Genomic DNA, 22,254 nt, shown 5'->3' with positions numbered 1-22,254 from the left:
AAAACAATGCTTAATAATAGTGACAATCATGTGAATGATTTCAGGAAGTATTAGTCTTGTTTCTGATATAATGGAAATGGCTTCAGCATTTCCTCATTTAGTATATGATATTTGCTTTCTGGTTTTTGGCAAACTATAAGGGCTTAAGTTTCCTTTTATTTCAATGTTATTAGTTGTTTAAAACAAGAAATGGCTCTTGGAAATAAAGTATATTTTGCTTCCAATGGGACAATAATCTGAGGTTTCTTTTAATAATGAATATGTTCGGCCGGGCGCGGTGGCTCAAGCCTGTAATCCCAGCACTTTGGGAGGCCGAGACGGGTGGATCACGAGGTCAGGAGATCGAGACCATCCTGGCTAACACGGTGAAACCCCATCTCTACTAAAAAATACAAAAAACTAGCCGGGCGAGGTGGCGGGCGCCTGTAGTCCCAGCTACTCAGGAGGCTGAGGCAGGAGAATGGCGTAAACCCGGGAGGTGGAGCTTGCAGTGAGCTGAGATCTGGCCACTGCACCCCAGCCTGGGCGACAGAGCAAGACTCCGTCTCAAAAAAAAAAAAAAAAAAAATAATGAATATGTTCATAGAACTCAGGTGAAATTAACTGTACTTGGTAATTATATATTTTTCTTTCTGATAGCTAACTGGGTTAGCTTTGCTTTAAGTCATAGTTATTTGCAACTACAGTATTTTATTTAGTAAAACTGGCCTATTTTCTTTTTGGAGTTTCTGTTAGATTTCTATCTTAAGGTTTTGAAAGTTTATAACATTAATATACTTAATGTTACATTTTAACAGTTTGAGGCTGCACTGTCCAATAGTAGCTAGTAGCTACACGGGGCTATTTAAATATTAAAATAAAAAACACTTAATTCTTCACACTGGCCACATTTAATTGCTCAATTGCTACCATCCTGAATAACATATATGTCATACCCAAGACAGAGAAAAATCTCTACCTCTTTCTCAGCTTTAAAATTCTAAGTTTTTTTCAATTCCTGTTGTTAGTGCTATTGAAGTTACCCAAGTCAAGATTTCCACATTAGCCAGGCGCGGTGGCTCACGCCTGTAATCCCAGCACTTTGGGAGGCCGAGGGGGGCGGATCACGAGGTCAGGAGATCAAGACCATCCTGGCTAACATGGTGAAACCCCGTCTCTACTAAAAATACAAAAAATTAGCCAGGCGAGGTGACAGGCGCCTGTAGTCCCAGCTACTCGGGAGGCTGAGGCAGGAGAATGGCATGAACCCGGAAGGTGGAGCTTGTAGTGAGCCAAGATGGCACAACTGCACTCCAGCCTCAGCTACAGAGCCAGACTCAAGATTTCCACATCCTGTCCTTGAAGAACTAAGAAAATATTCCCAAAGCAAACCATTCTTCACTCACAAGAAGGAATAATCATACAAATAAAACCTCTTTATGCAATAGTAAAGAAACAAGTCTTTTAATTTACTGGCTACAAAGCTATCTTTCTACAGTAAGCCATGCATAATACTAATACCAATAAATAAATAAATAAATAAATAAAACCTCTTATGCAACAAAAACCCCTGAAACATGACAGATCCTTAAGTTTCAAGCTCCTTTTCATTCACTTCTATGACATTTTGATATTTACAGGCAAATCTGACCTCTGGTTTTATTATAAATGACAGTAATACTGGAAAAAAAAAAAAAAGGAAGCTGATATTCTAGTGATTTCATCTATTTCAAACTGAGAAAGGTTAAAATCTAAAATAATTTGTTTAGGAAGCAAGAATATTTTAAATTCTCTTACTAAACTCTGATGTATTGCCACCAAAGAAGCCAGTTATGGAAAATTAGAAGAATACCTGCAGAGCAAACCCATATCCATTGCTTTCTTAAAAGCAAACAAGTACCAGCATATCTTAAGGAAGAGCCTTTTATGTTTTTAGATTACCTCTATTAGAAAGTTTCTTCTTAAACTTCAAAATATTATTGTTAAATAAATAAAACTCTCCCTGTTGTCTAACTTTTTACATTGAAAATATGGATCCAAATAGTTTATAAGAACAGTCAACAAAATATTTTCCTTTTTAAAAATTTTTAATCACAACTGCTGTAGGAAATGATTATCTATTTAAACTCACAAATAAAGCTTTATGTTCACTTTAATTAAAATTGTTATTTATTACAAGTGTTTAAAATCTGAAATTCAAGCCTCTTTTCTAGACAAATGATTCACATTTCACAATATTTCTTCATTTGAAAGGATGCTTTAAAACATTACCTGCCCTAAAGGAATATACTTTTAATATTCCTTTCATAATTCTTCATTCTCAAAAATTCAGCCATTACTGATAAGGATATTAAAGTTGACAAGACTATGTCAGACGTCAAAACTTATTGGTTCAGTATTTTAAATCTATTAACTCCAAAAGTCTACCTCCATAAAAAAAATCAAAGTTTCTAATTTTAATCTTTGTTTCTTCTCAATCACAATAATGTACACCACATAAAATTCCATATGTATTGGTTAGGGGAGGGAAATCGGGATGGGAGCAAATGAAATACTACCTAACAAACAGTAAACTAAACACTAGCTCTTGTGTGAAATCTTAGGAAGATTTTTATTTTCATCGAAATCTTAATTTACCTTTCATTTTCAAGTTAATCTGCTTATCTCCTTAAGAAGTGGGTTTGTGTCAAATCAGAATCGTTCCTTTTGGCACTGCTTTCTCTCTTATGAAACAGTAACCCGATTTATATGGTTCTGCCTGGTTAATGCATGCTTCCTCCCTGGGCCCCTGTTTACATCAAGGTGGAGGGGCACTGCTCTATGAGGGTGTCCATCTTGGGAGGGAAATGAAGTAGTTCACCTATATCATGATTTAAGTCTTCTGCAGGAAAAATGTTATATGGCTCTTTAGTCCCTCAAGATGATCAGGGGACACAGTATTACAGCTCTGATATAACCTTCCCCGTTTCTGAAAGACAGTTAACAAAATTCAGTCTTTCAAACATATGTCGCCTACTCTGCACCAGACACTGCATACTTGGGAAGAATACAAAGATCTGAGATATGGTGTCTGCAGTCTCCAAGGACATTTACAACTAACTAATGTGCAGCAGGAAATTATAAGGATTCCAAGAGCTGTGAGTTCAGGAAAGATTACATTCAGCTACAACTGGAACTGGGGGAAGAGAAGAGTTCAGTGATAACTTCATGAAGGATTGCAAACATAGGACAGGGCAGGGAGTCTTGACAAGGGGAAAGTAGGGAAAGAAGAACTGAAAGCCTCAGAATATGTTGTAACTTCTCTAGGGACAGAGCATACTGCAAAAAAGGCTTTGACTTTAGTCAAGATATTTATAATCAAACACCTTAAACCTAATGCACCAGTGTTTTACCTCTGATATCAATTGTTCAGTCTAACCACAAGAAATTAGTGTACAAGGAAAATTAATAAATTGAAGTAAAATTACTAACGGGCACTAGAAAACAACACATGTAAACACTCCACACAGAAATAGGAAATCTGTTTGTTTCTTCATCACAGTGAGGTGTGGGAGGAATGTTAAACTACATCTTCATCAATTTACAACTATCACGGATTCCTTTTAGGCCTTCAGTGTAATGCTACAGGGTGATTCCCTGGCATTTTGTTCTAAAACCCACAAATGAGCCGATAATGCGACCAGCTGCAGCTCCCTTCCTGAATTCAGCAGCTCTGGGTGTCCACACACTTGCAGCTCTGTACAACTTCACACAAAAGCCTGGCAGTCAGCCAAGAAGACTCCATCACAGTATACGCTCCCCAAGGTTCAAGATTTTCCATTTAATTCCAATTCTACCATGAAACAACATATACCTTAGCAGACTATAGCGATATAAAACCAATTCAATTCCCATTTCTAGTTAATAAAATATGCCCCTAAAATGCAATGGATAAAGATACTAAAATATATAATCTACATTTTTAAAGGGCCTTGAATATAATTTCACTCCATCAAGATAATTAAAATTTTCTTAAAGAGTTAGTTTCCTCAGAATCTTACCAACAGCAAGAAAACAACGACAAACTTGTTATAGCACACAGTGATTTAATTGTACTTCCAAAGTCCCCCATTAAGCAATTCATTCACATTGCTAACTGAAAATCAAGAATGAATGTTCTCAGTATCTGGTACTATAGGACGATGTGGCCCATGACAATGTGAGACAGATACTTCAAGAATGATATTAATTTCTGTTGTCTAAAGCAGAAATACAAGCACACAGAAACACACAGTTCTGCGAATTAGGTAGCCACATCACTCTAGTACGGAAGTTTCCTGAGGGAAAGGGGAATGCAAATGTTTGCTTTAACTGCCTGGCTAATGCTTAACTTTGGTAGGAGTGTTTCACAACAGCAAATACAATAAACTGAGCACTAACCTTTGTGTGAAAATCTTGGGAGGATTTTCATTTTTACTGAAATCTTCACCTACCTCTAGCTTCTCTCTCTCCAGGTCTGGACACCTTCCACACAAATGATCATTAAAAACAGTAGTGATCTGAATGAATAACCCTTAAGATGTCTATTCAATAGCCAAAATTTAATGGTGTTGAACCTGTAAAAATGTAAAAGACCCTTTGGGAGGCCGAGGCAGGTGGGTCATGAGGTCAAGAGATCGAGACCATCCTGGCTAACATGGTGAAACCCTGTGTCTACTAAAAATACAAAAAAATTAACTGGGCATGGTGGTGGGCGCCTGTAGTCCCAGCTACTCAGGAGGCTGAGGCAGGAGAATGGCGTGAACCTGGGAGGTGGAGCGTGCAGTAAGCCGAGATCGTGTCACTGCACTCCAGCCTGGGCAACAGAGCAAGACTCTGTCTCAAAAAAAAAAAAAAAAGTAAAAGACCTGGCAAACCACTGACCCTTTCTTCTTCCTTTTGATGGGTACCTTCCTATGATACAATTATCGACTAAGGACAATGTGGAAAGGATTCTCACATCATTTCAGTAGAAAGTGAATTAAAAGTGTTATCTGGACTTATCTAAAATCCCCATCTCTACCCAATAATGCCTTCATGTAACATTCAAGGGCTGTCTGGCAATAAAAAATATCTCTAAGGCGATCCTTTAAATGGCTTATTCCCCCCCTTTAATGTCAACAACCTTTTGAATCCAGGGAAAACTGATTAAAACAAGAATTGTTCATCATAATTTACCAGTCACAGAAAGAAATTTGCTTCACAACAAAGTTAAAACTGCAAAATACACTTTCTGAGCATAACCAAATGGATATGGATCATTAAGCATCACTCACAACCTAAATAACCTAGTTCTAAGTAGTCACAAAAATAGATACCTACTTCGTAATTTATATGAAATAGACATGAATATTATATTATAAAGGGAGAGCAGAACCTGTTGCCAACCTCTTTTTAAAGGATACTAAAAAAAAAAAAAAAAAAAAAAAAAAAAAAATAGCGCCGGGTGTGGTGGCTCATGCCTGTAATCCCAGCACTTTGGGAGGCCAAGGCAGTCAGATCACCTGAGTTCAGGAGTTCGAGACCAGTCTGACCAACATGGTGAAACCCTGTCTCTACTAAAAATACAAAATTAGCTGGGCGTGGTGGCACATGCCTGTAATCCCAGCCACTCAGGAGGCTGAGGCAGGAGAATTGCTTAAACCTGGGAGGCAGAGATTGCAGTGAGCCGATATTGCACCATGGCACTCCAGCCTGGGGAGCAAGAGCAAAACTCCGTCTCAAAAAAAAAAGAAAAAAATAGCCTGTAAAGCTACATACCAAATTCTTGACGTTCACCTTTGGGGGAGTAGAAGAGGAGCGTGGAACTGCACTGGGAAAAGGGAGACTGTCAGAATAATCTTTTTTTTTAAACAAAGCAGTTAAAATTTGTAAGATTATATGACAAAAATGTTAACTGGACAGGGGACAGGAGGAACATGGTTTGTTGAGTTCTTTTGAACATGGGTTATCACATTATCCTTCAATTTAAAATAACACAAGAAAAAGAAATTATAATAACAACAAAGAAGTAGATCTATTTCCCTGAAGCTAGGATGGATGAGGAACAGGAGGTGGGAGAGAAGAGGAGGCAAAGAGGAGGAGGCCTAGAAGTTGAAAGGAACAGTGCAAAGTAAAATCTGAATGAATAAAGACAGGCATTCTGGATGGCTCCAGTCCTTTGTGAATCCTAATAGTTCTAAAAGGAGGTAACAGCAGTAATAGCTGGCTTAAAGACTGAGGGCAGGGAGGGGAGGGGAGCACACTTGCACACACATAGTAAGAAATACCATTTCCAGAAAATGTTAACTTACCAGTATGTACTGTAGCTACTGCAATCCATGCATACTGTGTGCTGAGCTTTATCTTGCTTTTCTGATTTCTTATGGTTGGTTAAGGGTACTTGTGCATCTTCATAATGTTTTTTTGCATGGCCATTCACATACCTTACAAAGACCAAATGAAAATTTACTTTAAATATTGCTTTGGAAATTAAAGGAATAAGAAATGATAAAATTAAACATTAATCAAATCAAAATAAGAAAGAAATCCTGTAACAGCAGTCAATTATGTAGTGATTTATTATATTGAATACTTAAAATATGCTCTTTTTTTTTTTTTTTTTTTTTTTTTTTTTGAGACGGAGTCTCACTCTGTCCCCCAAGCTGGAGGAGTGCAGCGGCACAATCTTGGCTTACTGCAAGCTCTGCCTCCCGGGTTCACGCCATTCTCCTGCCTCAGCCTCCCAAGTAGCTGGGACTACAGGCGCCTGCCACCACGCCCAGCTAATTTTTTTTTTTTTTTTTTGTATTTTTAGTAGAGACGGGATTTCACCACGTTAGCCAGGATTGTCTCGATCTCCTGACCTTGTGATCCACCCGCCTATGCTCCTTTTTTTGCAACCAAATACTGTAGTCAACTTTTAATTATATATAAGAGTAGGCACAGGCAAGGAAAGGCATAATCTATGCAAATCGGTTTCAACACCATAGATATTATTTATAAACTCCTTTGCTGCTGCTTTCACTATAGCTTTTTTTTTCTCCCAGACCACTAACCCCCAACTTGGGCTATTATCAAAGACAAGCTCTGTTAAGTAAATTACTCAGCCACTTCCCACAGGGCCACAGACTCTGCTCAAGTCGCTGCTTAACATAAAGTGTGAGAGTCAGAGAAACAGGACAATGTTCCAACTCTCACCAATATAGCTTCCAGTCTTTTATTTAAATGCCTGAATAATCAGCTCCTCTCATATGGAAACATGTTTGTTTAGAAATAACCCAAACAAAACACAAATCACCTTAAGCTTACAAAAACTGCTATTTCTCTACATGGACAAACATAATCAAAAGTTGATTATGTTCATAAAAATTGTGTAACACATTCCAACTCAGATTTAATATTATAGCAAGCATAATGAAACTGAAATAAGGCTCCCTCTGCACATGGTGTACATCCAAATTCATCTACGCCTTCATCTAGAGACTGCACAATTCTGTCACTGACTACCAGCATGAAGACCCTTAAGAGGCAACGTTTCCCAGCTCCTAGAAAGCAGCCAATGTGTGAAAGGCCCACTCGAAAACTCAGTCAAAACAAATGTTCGTTAAATGGTACCAAAATAAACAGATGCAGAGACTTAGATGACATTTTCATCATGAGGCACCTTAACTGCACCAGGAACACTTACCTTGAGGAAAGTAGGAGAGTTATGGTAACTGGGAAGGATCAACTTCAAATCTAGCCCCTCTACCCAGGAAAACTGGGCACATTCAAGGCACTATTAACCCCAACTCAGAATGTGATCATGTTCTTTCTCCATTTTTTCCCTGTACTTTACACTTTTGCATATACCTGAGTCCTCTGTTTATAAAACTGTACTAAAGTGAATTTCAGAGTCAAATAATGATTAAGAGGATAAGTTCGAAAACTAGACTGCCTGGGTTCAAAAGCAGGCTTTATCACATCCTGGGCATGAGAGCTTGGATGAATTATTTAACTTCTCTGTACTTGTTTTCTCATTTGTAAAATGGACGTAATAGTACTTTGTGTGTCATGAGTTTTTAGGTGATTAGATGATCCATAGTTCATAACAAATGAATGTTAGCAATTATTTTATTAGCATTCTTCTTTCTATGCTTAACTACTACGTATTCAGAATCCAAACAACAATTGCTTAGAAGGCAGGCTCATTTACAACATATTTCAAGATAACATGTAACTGTATAGGTCAAGAAACACTATTTAATAAAAGCTAAGGCCGGGCACAGTGGCTCACGCCTGTAATCTCAGCACTTTGGGAGGCTAAGGCAGGCAGATCACTTGAGGTCAGGAGTTTGAAACTTGCCTGGCCAACACGGTGAAACCCAATCTCTACTAAAAATACAAAAATTAGCCACGGTTGGTGGCACATGCCTGTAATCCCACTACTCGGGAGGCTGAGGCATGAGACTCACTTGAACCCAGGAGGCAGAGGTTGCAGTGAGCCGAGATCATCCCACTCCACTCCAGCCTGGGTGACAGAGTGAGACTCTGTCCAATAAATAAATAAATAAAAATAAACGATAAACTCTAAGGTATCATATGGGTTCAATACTTAATCATCTTAATTGCCTATTCTTATCATATATTTATAGTACTCAACCATGAAAAACAACAGTAATTCATTGCCACAGTAATAATACTGAATAAGCACATTACCACTTGCAAATTTTTGAGAACTCATCATCTTTACATAGTCCATATAGTTCGTTTAACTACAACACTGTAGTTTCTAAATGTACTAGATATATAAATAGTTCCGGTACATATCAGAGATAAAGTAAGAAGTATGATTACTGATATTAAGATTAGCAATGTTTTGCCTAATACCTAAATACATTAGTCAAAGAGGTTAACAGTTTTGTATAAACTAGCTAACAGGAAATTAAATATTTCCCTCATCTAGTTTTGAATTTTAACTAGACATTTTGGTCTACAGCACAAGAGGAAAAATTTCACTACATACGTCACAAATTTCCAATAACAATCACAAAAATTTGAAAAATAACTTAAATGGGATGGGGTCATGAAGACCAGCAGAATTTATAACCCATGTATGCTATTGATAAACTATGTTTTCTAATGGGAAGAATATTCACTTTATGATTTCCCTAAAGACAAGCGGTCTAAAATTACCAAAAAATCAATAAATTTGGCAATGAACACCTGGGATTGCATGATAAAAGAATATTAACCAATCAGCTATGTAAAATGGAGATCCAAATTCAGGCTACTCTGAATTTTCTGTTTAATCTACTTCATCATATTTCTCCAAAACTACGTCAAATTTCTAAATTTAAGCTTGCTTGCAATTGACAACAGTCCAACTGCAGAGTCTAGAAATTTTTCCATTTATTTTTCCAAAACCTATTTTAGTTTGTTGTTTAGGAACATTAATCTCTAATTTTTGAGTTTGTCAGGTCTTTTGATTGGCACGCGACCATCAAGATTTAGGTTGTAGAGCACTATGAGACTTCTGGAGAACAGAACTACATAAATTTTATTGCATTATAATTCTCACCTCTCAAAATCTAGGAGAGGAATCTGTCTCTTCAAGTGCAGAATTTAAGTGCTTCTACTTTTCTTCTTTTTTTAAAAAAAGTTATCTGTACAAAGTATTTTCAGGTTCCCCAAATCCTAGAGATTTCAAAACCACAACAGCCACAATTAAGAAATGCAGTTAACATTCCAAAGGTACTCTTAAGTGCACATGGAAAAAATAATTCCAGGACTCAAAATGTGAAAAATCAAAACTTCACCGAACAAACAAAGATGCTCTCTTCATGCAATGAGGATTTAAAAATAACAATGGGGAAATATTCCAGATAAATACAATATATATTTCAGCCTATGTAACTCAGTATGATTTCTCATTTCCTTACTGCTAAGCTATTAACTTCTACAGTAAATTCAAAGTAGATTTTCTAAGCTAGAAGAGCAGTGGAAATAAATGTGCTGCTACCAGGCGAAAAACCATAGACAATATTTACTTGAGTTTGTGCTAGAAGAGTTACTATTTAAATAATATTATTTTGAGGCCAAGAACTGGGAAGAAATGCTCAGGTTTAAACTGGGGTGGGGTGAGGCAGAAGATGTTGTCCATAGAAAGTAGTGTTTTAATGGAACAATGAAACATTTGACATATCTTAGGAATTAATAATGAACTCCACAATGAGATCATTTTCCAAAGGAATTCCTTTATCCGTAAATATTTTAAGTTTTTTTTTCTTTCCCAGAAGAATGATATCATACCTGGGATTTGATTCAAAAGTCAGTAGAGGTGGGGATGGGGTAGGTAATAGGTGAAAAAAGATTGCCCCATGTTGATAATTGCTGGGTGAACAGAACAGGGGGTTCAATTATACCATCTCTGTGTGTGCTTAAATTTTACCCTAATAAAAGGTTTAAAAAACAACCATTAGGTAAACTTGTACTTCAAGAATTCCCTTAGCTCATCTTTCCACTCAAATATTACTAACAAATTGTCTTGGTCATCAAACTAATTCTTCTGAGTATCAATATCAATAATTCTTCTGAGTATCAATGAGAAAATCAATATTTTCTCTCCCAGATGTTTTCCCCGGTTGTATCACAAAACAAAGGGATTCAACTGGAGAAGGAAGCCCTACAGAGAATTATGCATTATGATTAACAATGGTACTAAACCCAAATCAATAAAACTCTGACATAAAGCTTAAAGACAAATTTCAAAAAACAAATAGGGCAGTGAAGTAATAAGTATTTCACCTACCTTCCACAGTGGACACTTGAACAAGTCAAACAGACCCAAGGGCTTTTGTTGGACCGGCACACTAATAAAAAGAAAAATACACAATATACCAATTGTATCATGTTACTTCCCAATTTCTCCCCATTTTCCTGTGATTAAGTTATAAATTCCATGGCTATATAAGAATGCTGAAGTTGAAAATCCGTGCTTTTTGAATGCATTTACACAAAATGGCTGCCTAATTAAGTTATATTGAAAAGAATTTAAATGCATGTCCACAACAGCGGCTCATTTTAATTGCTGACTCAACTCAAATAGCTTAACCACGTTAAACACATATACACTTGTCTCCTTTATTACTTATTCCCTTTTGCCACAGTCTCTGACCAGTCAACGACAGTCTATTTTCCTATTAAAAAACATTTTTTTAAGTCTAGTCATTTAATCACATGTCTCTGCCATGTAGGTCATATACTACTATAAATGACAACTCTTTCGGTTTATTTACTAAGAGGCACAACGTAAGGTTACAATTAGGAAACTAAGCCTAGTTTTCCTAAAGTAATTCTTAGTTGCATAAAATATATCACAACTGCACATAATTCTTGCTGATGGTATAATCAAGGCATTAATTATTTTAGTTGATGCATTATAGCGGTGGGGAAGGCAAGAAGGTATGGAAACGAAATATTGATTAAAATTTTGCTTGCTGTTTACTCATTCATTTTTTAATAAGTCCTATGTAAGTAACCATGATATTCAAAAGGGAGGGATAGCAAAATCACCTGGAAAGCTTTTTGAAAACACCTATGTTCTACTCAAGTATATCTACATTGGGGTGGGGAAAGAAGTACAAAGAATATTTTGTGCAAAGTAGCTTCCCAGGCGACTTCCTAATACAACCCCTTGGGAACCACTAGTCAGCCTCCTAGAGGCACGGGAGGAGCACTGCAGCACAACCACACAGGATCACAGTAACCACCTAGCACGTTGTAGACGCTCAATAAATATTTGTGGAAGAGAAAGTTTAAATTTCTTAGTTTAGGATACCCATCTCTTCCAAGATCTGGTCTCTACCTACATTTCTCTTGCCCAATTCTGTATCACAACAGGCCTTTCTCACTGTTAAAAAAAAAAAAAAAAATTAACCAAAACTGGAAATAAGGTGAATGGAGAACTGTAGGCCCCTTCAATGTATACTGAGACACTGTTTAATAGCTCCTCCCAAAGATAGTTAATTATAGTACCACTGACCTGTTTACTTGACTAGGACCCAAATTCCACGAAGTTACAGGTAATGTAGTTTTTAAATAATTTCTGTCCAGCAGACTCCAAAGGTTATAGTTATACTACCCTGTAGGATGTTAACCGATTTTGTATCTAACCTAGCAATTTTATTTCAATGCTTTTATCTTCACTGTCTATACACATTCAGTTCCCAAATACCCGTGGAGCCAGCTTTACCATCTTACTACTGGTGCCCTCATTAATGAGTTAAATAAACCTTTGACTATGTTCATCTCATATTTGTATGAGAGGACGGGACAGGAGGTGAGAATAGAAGAGCACAGTGATTACTGCCTGAGGGACTCCACAGTTTGGCCAGCACAGAACTTTAGTTTTGAACATGAAAGCTTTGAGTGGTGAAATCCCCTTCTACTTGCCAAACGCCTTCCCCTTTTCTTAGTGCATTCATATATTTATATTCACTATCAGGGCCATCCTTGAAGGCACCGAAGGCATTTTTTACTCAACTGGGTCTAATTTTGTTACATGTGCATGTAAACCACATGACAGAAAGGTGTGGAAGAATACCTACCAAACTGCTAAAACAACTCTGTTAGGCAGGTACTTGGGAAGACTGCTGTGAGGGAGACTGCTGGCTTTTTATTTGTACTCCCCCCATGGTGTTTGCCTTACAGCAATGAGAATATGATGTTTTTACAGTTTGAAGAGAAAGCCCAATAAAATGTATTTTACAAAATAAAAAGTAAACTAGGAAACAGCTCACTTGAACAGCTATTCATGGTTTAAGGTATGATTTGGAGGACTGAGATATTATGAACATTAATATTTTGTTTCTCCAGCAAAGCTTTTTTCTCTTAGTAAATATTAAGAACTTTGGGGCCAGGTGCACTGGTACATGCCTGTAGTCCCAACACTTAGGGAGGCCGAGGCAGGCAGATTGCTTGAGTCCAAGAGTTCGAGACCAGCTTTGGTAAAATGGTGAAACCCCATCTCTACGAAAAATACAAAAATTAGCCGGTGTGGTGGCGCGTGCCTGCAGTCTCAGCCACATGGGAGGATCAATTGAGCCCAGGAAGGTGAGGCTGCAGTGAGCCATGATTGCACTACTGCACTCTAGTTTGAGTGAAAGAGCAAACCATGCCTCAAAAAAAAAAAAAAAAAAAAAAAAAAAAAAAAAAAAAGATGGATGGAAGGAAGGAAAGAAGGGAGAAGGGAGGGAGGGAGGGAGGGAAGGAAGGACGACTGTAACTCAAATCTAGGAGAAAAAACCTCCTATAGGTTAATATTATCCTGAAATAATTACATTACAAGGTTGCGTTTTTGTTTTGTTTTGAGAAAGGGTCTCACTCTGCTGCAAAGGCTGGAGTGCAGTGGCATGATCACAGGTCACTACAACCTCTGCCTCCCAGGCTCAACTGATCCTCCCACCTCAGCCTCCGGAGTAGCAGGGACTACAGGCATCTGCCACCACGCCTGGCTAATTTTCTGTTTTTCTTTTTTGGTAGAGACGGGGTCTCACTATGTTGCCTAGACTGGTTTTGAATCCCTTAGCTCAAGCAATCCTCCATGCCTCAGCCTCCCAAAGTGCCCAGATTATAGGTATGAGCCTCTGCACCTGGCCTAGGCCCAAGTTTTTAACTACCCAGAGATATTTTTTTAATTATGGAGGATTTTGTCCCTCCTTTGTACAAGGAAAAAGAAATCTAGAGCAGAATCCCCACGACTTTGTTTTGCGTATGTTTCCTACCAAGTGTTCCTTTTTTCCTCACTCTGGGATTGTAAACCTACACATAGTACACACAATTTGATGATCTCCTTTTCCCCACTTAACGTGTATGAACACATTTCTTCATGTTACTGCATTTATAACAGGGTATTATAAAGCTAGTCTTATAATATCAACTATCTCACAAGGCTTTATTTTTTTTTTTAATTTCTCAATTCAATTACACATTTAAAAAAACCAAAAAACTCTAAGGCTGAGGAGGTCAAGAGAATGGGAAGTAACTGTTAAATTGGTATAGAGTTCATTCTGGGGTTGTGAAAATGTTTCGGAACTAGACAGAGATGGTAGTTGTAAAAACAATTGTGGATATACTAAATGCCACTGAATTGTTCACTTTAAGATGGTTAATTTTATGTTATGTGAACTGTGCATCAATTAGACAGACAGATACTTAAGGAGAGAAAGTAAAAGGGAATAAAGTATTGACTTCCAAAATCATTGGAAACAAGTTATTGTGGACTGTGCCTTTTAATATATCTCAAAAACAAAACAAAACAAAAAAACCCACTTTACTACCTGCCAAGTGTGGTGGTGATTGCATCTGTAGTCCCAGCTACTTGGGAGGCTGAGGCAGAAGGATCACTTGAGCCTAGAGTTCGAGGACAGCCTGGGCAACATACAGTACTCTCTGAGGGCATAATACAGTCACACCAGATAAACATTTGAAGGCTAGAAAGATACAGAGGATAGGGTATTATGAGGGATTCTGAAGCCAATAGATGGCATTGCTTTGGGGAATATTCACTCTGTTTATACACACTTCATCCAAATCAAGATGTACCCAGGGCAAATATAAAATAGAATGAAAAACATTGCTTTCAATTAAACTCAATTATTGTTAAGAATAGAACAGGTAATTGCACAAATCAAACAATACTACAGATAATCTTAAAACCATTTATTTTAATCACCTTTAGGGGGACTATCTTATTATAAAAGGTAGTTTCAATTTACAGATAGATGAGATTCAAAAGTTTACCTGCAGGATAAACACATCTCCCATGGAAACAGTATTAAAGGTTTCCAGGGTCGTCTGTAAAGCACTAAATGAAACATAATATAGCTGAAATACTCATATACACGCACATACTTATACATATCCCCACGCAATAAAACCACACAGTAATAAAAATATTTTAGGCTCTGAATATAGTATCTATTCAGCAAAACACAAAAATATTAAACCAAAGTGTTTATTTTTTTAATCTTAAATGCTAGTACTTGAGAGAAAGGGTGATAAGGACAGACACTTGTGAAGGCTCAAAAAGTGAAATCTGGGAATTTATAAGGGCTCTTTAATACACCCAATTACACTTCAAGGTGATGTCAGGGAAAAGGAAGCCATGCAATTTATCTCTCACACTGTTACACTTGGCCATAGCAGCGTGATTGGGAGTCTCATAAATGAAACTCATCTTTTACTCAGATTGTAAAATTTCCTCAAACCAAGATACCCTGTCCTCCAGCAAATTTCTTCGGTTTGCTTGGATTCTTCCAACCCTGACCGCAGTGCCTCACCTCTTGGCCCAGAGGCTGGCACTAACTAGGCTCCTTTCACTGCCTCCTTTTCAGCTACAGCTTCAGAATCTTCTTCTATCCCTGTTCTCACCTCAGCCTCAAGTTCTTCAAGTTGGCAGGAGGGCCCCTTTGTATGGAGGAGATGAAGAAGCTCTATCCTCTCCTGAGCTAGAGCCATTCTCCAGAAGGTAGGAGCTATCACATATGCTGGGCCATGGGGAGGGTGGGAAGAGCCCCAGCCTCTAAAACATGCCTCAGACTCAAGTCTTCCTCCTAAAACCACCTAAACATTTAACTCTCCTGAAAACCAGATAACTGAAGGTGCACAAAGGCATCTAAGTGACCTAGAGGCCAAAAGTGGTTTAGTCCATGCTATACTTCCAAACGGAAGGGCAGGATGGCCCTTTATCAAGAGAGACCGGAGCAGAAACCGGGGAGTTCTGTGCCTATAGAGGCCTAGTTACACATGAATCTTTTCAGGTTGTGTTCACAAGAAAAGGAGTTCTTAGAACAAAAGCACATCCACACTGAATATGTTATTTTTACATAGCCACTGATCTTCAACATCCTCTTAGTATGCATATAGAGAATCTCATAATAGAGGATATTTGATATTCGAGGCCTACCAACAAGTCTGGAATTCTAAATTTTTGGACAAAAGGTCATACATGACTGCTTATGACACAACTTCATCACCGTCTCTACACAGAATAATTTAAGCACATAGCACAGACAGGTAAGCCATATATAGTGCATCCATTATTCACCAGCTGTTTCAATTGGGAGAGAAGGCTCTTTATCTTCTCGAGAATTCAGAAAGAAGAGGATCAGATGACTGGGATTCTAGTACTGGCTCTACCATTACTAGCTACAGAAGAGAGAACATCACTACCATTCTGGGTCTATTTCCTTAGTGTAAAATGAAGAGTAGTTGATGATCATGTTCCCTCTAAATTACAAAATTATGCAAAGAACATGCTGGGCACAGTGGCTCACACCTGTAATCACAGCACTTTGGGAGGTCAAGGTGAGAGGACTGCTTGAGCCCAGGAGTTCGAGACCAGCCTGGGCAACACAGGGAAACCCCATATCTACTAAAAAAAAAAAAAAAAAAAAAAATTAGGCGGGCATGGTGGTGCACACCTGTGGTCTCAGCTACTCCAGAGGCTGAGGCGGGAGAATCCCATGAGCCCAGGAAGTCAAGGCTCCAGTGAGCTGAGATCACACCACTGCACTCCAGTCTGGGTGACAAAGCAAGACCCTGTCTCAAAATAAAATAATTTAAAGAACGTACGGATTGGCAAAAGTTAGATGAAACAATCATATCATCCTCCTCCATAAATAAAATTCTTCCAACTCTACTTTCTACCTAAGTCTCTTAAAAGGCTTAACAAAAATATTAACTGCTAATGTAGTATAATTTCCTAAACCAATGGTTTTCAAGTTTTTCTTGCCTGCCATCATCCCTGAGACACAAACACATTCCTACCACATTGCCCATCAGTAATAGCAACTCACTGCAACAAGGGCGTGGGAAGTGCGTGGAATTACCGTTCAGGATCATTACAGACAAACATGCTGCTACAACAGTGAAACTCAGAAACCACCCCCCTACACAATTTTTAAAGTGCAACACTCTAAAAATATTAGCAACCCATAAGGAAACATCTAGGGTATGTTTTTTAAGCAGGTTCATTTTCATTTAGTTAACATTTATATAGTACATCCTGTGTGCTATAAACAGGTGCTATTTAATCCTCTACAATCCAATGAGGTACAGACCATTATTTGGCCTGTTTTACAGATGAGGAAACTGAGGCACAGAGAAGTAATGTAATTTGCTAAATTACTAAGTGATAGGGCTAGAAATTAAACTCATAGAGTGTTTCAACGAACTGACTGTTACAAAGCAGTCGTCCAGGAGACTAAAACTTTTGTTTTAAAAAGATAACATGCTATGTGTTTCTGAGTCTATGTATGTATTACATACCTGCATATAAATTTTTTAAAGACTGGAAATAGCTGTTATCAGTTATGTAAAAGGAATGAGATGGGGATAGGAGCCACTATACTGTTTAAAGTTTTTCAAACGGCATCATTTCTTTTATAATAATAATTAAATTTAAAGTGTTTTTAATTTAAATATACTGGTATTATAAACTTGTCCTAATAAAATGAACTTATTCTGAATTTTCAAGAGTGAGTGGAAAGTTAAATCAAAATCCAAGATTATAACTCTATGGATCTATAAAACTACAATCAACAAAAATTTTGAAATTTTGCAGCAGTTATTAAAACACACAAACACACCGTGAAAGTATCAATAGTAGAAGTGTTATTCCTCTTAAAACTGGAGGATAGGCCAGCATCATCATAAAAATTCTATAAATATTCCAGTACATGTAAGTAAAAATATATTCCAGACAGACCTAACTTACCTTCCAAATGAAACACTTTTAGATACTTAAGAGCAAGACAAAATCTTCGGTACACTGTAAATCCTCTCTGAACTGCATGTCCACAAGCCTATTCTATGCTAAAAGTTGAGAAGTCTCTTCTATCTATAACTTGAATCCCTTGAAATTATTAGGGGGAGGAGTTGGTGAAGTCACAAAAAGAGAGAAAGAACTGAGCCGTAATGTAATCCAGAAAAGAAGGAATCAAGCTACACGAAGCAACTGCCAAGGTGCCCAGGCAGCCCGAGTGCAGCCAAAATCAGTGTCTGATGTCTCCCCAGCCCCGACAACGCTGCTCATTCTGAGAGGGGATGGTTAGGGTTCCCAGGGAACAGGGCAACAGGAGAGTTCTCATAAAGGGCAACGGGAGGTACTCAGGGCCAAAGCGGTGACCAATGCAGAGCTCAGGAAGCCAACCAGAGGTCCCAATACTGGGGAGGAGACAAGGCATGACCACCAAATCCAAAGTGGTCAGAAGTGGCAGCCTGGGACTCAAGGCCAAGATCACAGTACCAAGACTTCAGGTCCAAGGCAGGAAAGATAAAATTATGAAGCAAAGCTTATCTTGGTTGCCTTTCTACTTTCCCACAAAAAATTTTCCCACTTTCCTCTTTTGCCTCTATCCCTGTCTTATTTCTGACAACCAGTCTCTTCTGAATCATTAGATAAGCAGACTTACATTTGCTGGTAAAGTCAGTTCAGCATTTGTCATAACAATCCTCTCCTTTTTGCTTAATGGCTAATGGTAGATTAAAGATGGCCACAAATTCTTTGACATTCTTCCCATGGAGAGACAGGTTTATGTCCTCATTCTCTGAATCTGGGCAGGCTCTGTGACTGCCCCGACACACTGATTATGGCAGAAGTGGTTCTATGTCAACCTGCAACTCCGGGCCTTATGAAATGCACAGCTCCCTCTTGCTATCGCTTGAAATGCTTGCTCTTGGGAAAGCCAGTCGCCATGTAAGAAGTCTAATTACCCAGAGACCAACATGCTGAGAGAAGACCAAACCATGTGCAGGGAGACTGGGGAGATTATGACATCACTGGGAGACAGAGAGACACCACAGAGCATAGAGGTACCAGACAGGTGAGTTAAGACGACTCTGGAACATCCTCTTCCAAAGTGTCTTCTCAACGCACAGAGTCTGTTAACTCTGTGAGCCCATGTTCTCCACCTGATGCAATCCCAGCCAAGTTCTTCCTGAATTCTTGGCCCGCAAAATTATAAGCAAAATAAAATGGTTGCTTTAGGTTTCTAGGATGTATGGCTATTTGTTATGCAGCAACACATAACCAGACCACCACTTACAGAGGGAGCAGTATCAGTGACGCAGCACCATACACAACCACCAAACAACTCACTGGAATGACTGATCTGTTGTTTAGGAAAAGTGAGGATGGAAAAGAAACTTCAAAAGGTTTTGTCCAGTAGGATTCAAAGCTATCCAATGACTATACTATTCTCTCTACAACAGAAGTAGTGACAGTAAAGACTTGATATTTATCTTCAACTAAGCTGTAATTGTCCTTTGGACTAAATCTTTCTGTATCACATCAATATTTTAATAACTCAAATCTAGGTGTGCCACCTCTACCTCAGGACAACCTAATTCTCGAGCACAAACATCATTCCTAACAATAACTCAGTAACAAGTTTAAAACCTTCAAATTGTCAGAGGCACTATTTCCAAAGAAATCCCAAACTCTAGGTAAAGATCCTTAAGAAAGTGCCATGAACAGTGGCAGAAATCCCTTTTCTCTTCATTTAAAGGCACAAAGCCTTATCTTTCATTCCTTTTGCTTCTTTGGATTATGTTACTTAATGAGCATTCTAGGAAACCCCAGGTTTTACTGAAGGTTGAACTTGAAAAAATGCTTCTAAACAATTATAAGAGCTGAGAACATTACTAATTCTGTTTATATTTCTCTTTACTACAAGAGTTCTGACATATTCCTCAGCCAGCATGACTTGATCCCCATTATGCCCAGCAATGCCTGATCCCAGGCCTTGGTAGCTGGAACCACTCACAATTTTCTCACAAAATACCTAGCAAATTGTTCCACAACTGACCTAAAAAGGAAGGGGCACAGTGACCAGGAAACTCTGCTCCACATTGTTTTGGTTGAACCAGGCAAATTCCTTTATCACCTGCCCTTGAACCCTTCCAGAAGAATTCCGTCCCTCTTTTACACAAAAATGTACCAAACAGAATGAGTTGCCTTTGTAGGAATTTGTTCCTCCGTAGACTCAAAATAGATATGATACAGGTCATGTGACATAAGGAACCAAGCACGGGCTTCAGAACCAACTGTCTTAAAGTTGTAGCTCTACCATTTTAGTCTATGACCTTAAGCTAAGTTCGTTTCAGAGCCTGCGTCCTCTCTGTAAAATGGGTCAAATCCCACCTTCTACCTCACATGGCTATGGTAAGGATTTCACAAGACAAACTACATAAAGTGCACACAGCACAGGGCCTAATCAATGCAAAGCACTCAGTGAATGTCAGTTCCACTCCCTCAAACTCCTCCTATACCAGACCTAAAATTAAATTGTATTCAAAACATCAAATACTCAATTTTAATAAGCTTATTTCAAAATTGATGTAACTGTTATAACCACCTTAAATGTCAGAATCATTGAATTTTATGTATCCAGTGTAAAATACTTCAGGAAAAATGCATTTCAGAAGCATATTTTAAGAGATAAGGTTTAGATAACAGAATGGCATTTAAGTACAGAAGCAACTCAAGTGTCAAAACTTTATTAGAATATATCAAACTCAGAAGTATTCAGAAGAGACATTAAATCCTGGTTCACTAATCTAATCAACCAAAATATACCCTGGGTATCTACTTCATTTAGTTCACTGCCAGTACATTATCAGTATAGCAATGAATAAAATGTCAAAATTCAAACGAAGATGCTAAGTTCATTAATGTGAACTGTTCCATATTCCAATATCCAATAAAATGGGGTTACAAGCCAAGTCACTTAGAAATATATTTTAATTTCTAACTTTTGTTTTAGCAAAGAGGCGAGTAAGAATTTCATATCACACCAGATTAAATATATGGTTATCAGCTTATTTTTATGGACAAGTAGGTTTTAACCTCTACCCTAAATAATCCAATTCCTCTTCACTATATTACCTGGTTCTATTTAAGGAGCAATATCTTTGGTTCTTAGAGGCTAATTTTGGGACTGTGCTCTAGCCTACCTTCCCAACCTTTCCCATGTCAGGGCACACAGAGAAAATAATATCTGTTGGCCGGGCGCGGTGGCTCAAGCCTGTAATCCCAGCACTTTGGGAGGCCGAGATGGGCGGATCATGAGGTCAGGAGATCAAGACCATCCTGGCTAACATGGTGAAACCCCACCTCCACTAAAAAATACAAAAAAAAAAACTAGCCAGGCAAGGTGGCGGGCGCCTGTAGTCCCAGCTACTCGGGAGGCTGAGGCAGGAGAATGGCGTAAACCCGGGAGGCGGAGCTTGCAGTGAGCTGAGATCCGGCCACTGCACTCCAGCCTGGGCGACAGAGCCAGACTCCGTCTCAGGGAAAAAAAAAAAAAAAAAAAAAATTAGTATCTGTATGACATATGCACATTAACTGAAGAGGCTTCTCACAGCCAGAAATGATTTGTCTGGGAGCACAGCCACCTCTAGGCTGAGGGGATTATTTATTTCAACACATATGTAATCCATTTGTGGCCCCTCTGATGGGAAGCTATGCTAGCCAACCTTTTACATGGTTATCTAGCAATGCAGGAGGACGTCTCCCATCTACTCCAATGTTCACTAGCTGGAACAAAAGACTAGACATCATTAATCGCTGAGAGGGCTGGGCACAGTGGCTCATGCCTGTAATCCCAACACTTTGGAGGCCAAGGCAGGAGGATTGCTTGAGACCAGGAGTTCTAGATCAGCCTGGGCAACATAGTGAGACCTCGTCTCTACAACGGGAATATAACTTGAGCATGGAAGGTAAGGGTTGCTGTGAGCTGAGATAGTGCCACTGCACTCCAGTCTGGGCAACAAAACAAGATCCTGTCTCAAACAAACAAATCACCGAAGGGGACCAGCAGCATCATCTGGGAATCCAAGATGCCATTCCTCTGACGATCTACAGTTCATAACCATCAATCCTCTGAGGCCTATTAGAGAAAACAGATGCTGAAATCCTTATTTCTATCCCATGTAGAACTGTCTTGTCCTACTGCCATTCTATAACTCCAGGGAGTGACCAGTCAACAGTTCAGCATGAAGGAACCTATTGCGAATTAAATTAAATGTAAGCGAGAAGTATCCGAAACAGCTGGTCTGAGCTGAGGTGGCAGAAGAGCACTGATGAGTGTGTACAAGGAACAGTTAACTGCTTAAAACGAACCCTGACCCAGGGTCTATGATCAGCTACTACTTGACGAAAAACGTCCCCAAGGCTACTTCCAGCTCTCTAATTTCAAGGTTTCCCAACAGAAAAATAATTACGATAGATAA

At 38.5% G+C, this 22,254-nt stretch overlaps 2 protein-coding genes across 7 annotated transcripts in view; both read right to left on the bottom strand.

Moving 5' to 3' along the window:
• The window catches only part of USP3 (ubiquitin specific peptidase 3), an 85,488-nt gene that overhangs the window by 46,520 nt on the left and 16,714 nt on the right, over window positions 1-22,254 (bottom strand). Inside the window, exons 1-4 of one of the 6 annotated variants that reach the window (XM_050795961.1) lie at window positions 14,761-21,175; window positions 14,298-14,450; window positions 10,769-10,829; window positions 6,291-6,422 (exon numbers count right to left, since the gene is read on the bottom strand). In XM_050795961.1, the coding sequence (XP_050651918.1) occupies window positions 6,291-6,422; window positions 10,769-10,829; window positions 14,298-14,322 (218 nt within the window). In that variant the 5' untranslated portion in view covers window positions 14,323-14,450; window positions 14,761-21,175. Of the gene's footprint in view, window positions 1-6,290; window positions 6,423-9,538; window positions 9,655-10,768; window positions 10,830-14,297; window positions 14,713-14,760; window positions 21,176-22,254 lie in introns of those variants that run through there. The other 5 variants (XM_050795963.1, XM_050795966.1, XM_050795962.1 and 2 more) reach the window with 5 other exon arrangements.
• SNX1 (sorting nexin 1) overlaps window positions 1-22,254 on the bottom strand; it is a 631,233-nt gene that overhangs the window by 602,317 nt on the left and 6,662 nt on the right. The gene's annotated exons all lie outside the window — the stretch shown is intronic.

Source organism: Macaca thibetana, chromosome 7 (genome assembly GCF_024542745.1).
Source record: "Macaca thibetana thibetana isolate TM-01 chromosome 7, ASM2454274v1, whole genome shotgun sequence".
In the NCBI taxonomy this organism is placed as follows: Eukaryota; Metazoa; Chordata; class Mammalia; order Primates; family Cercopithecidae; genus Macaca; species Macaca thibetana.
The sequence above is the reverse complement of the archived record's forward strand: the minus strand, read 5'-3'. Positions and strand labels throughout refer to the sequence as shown.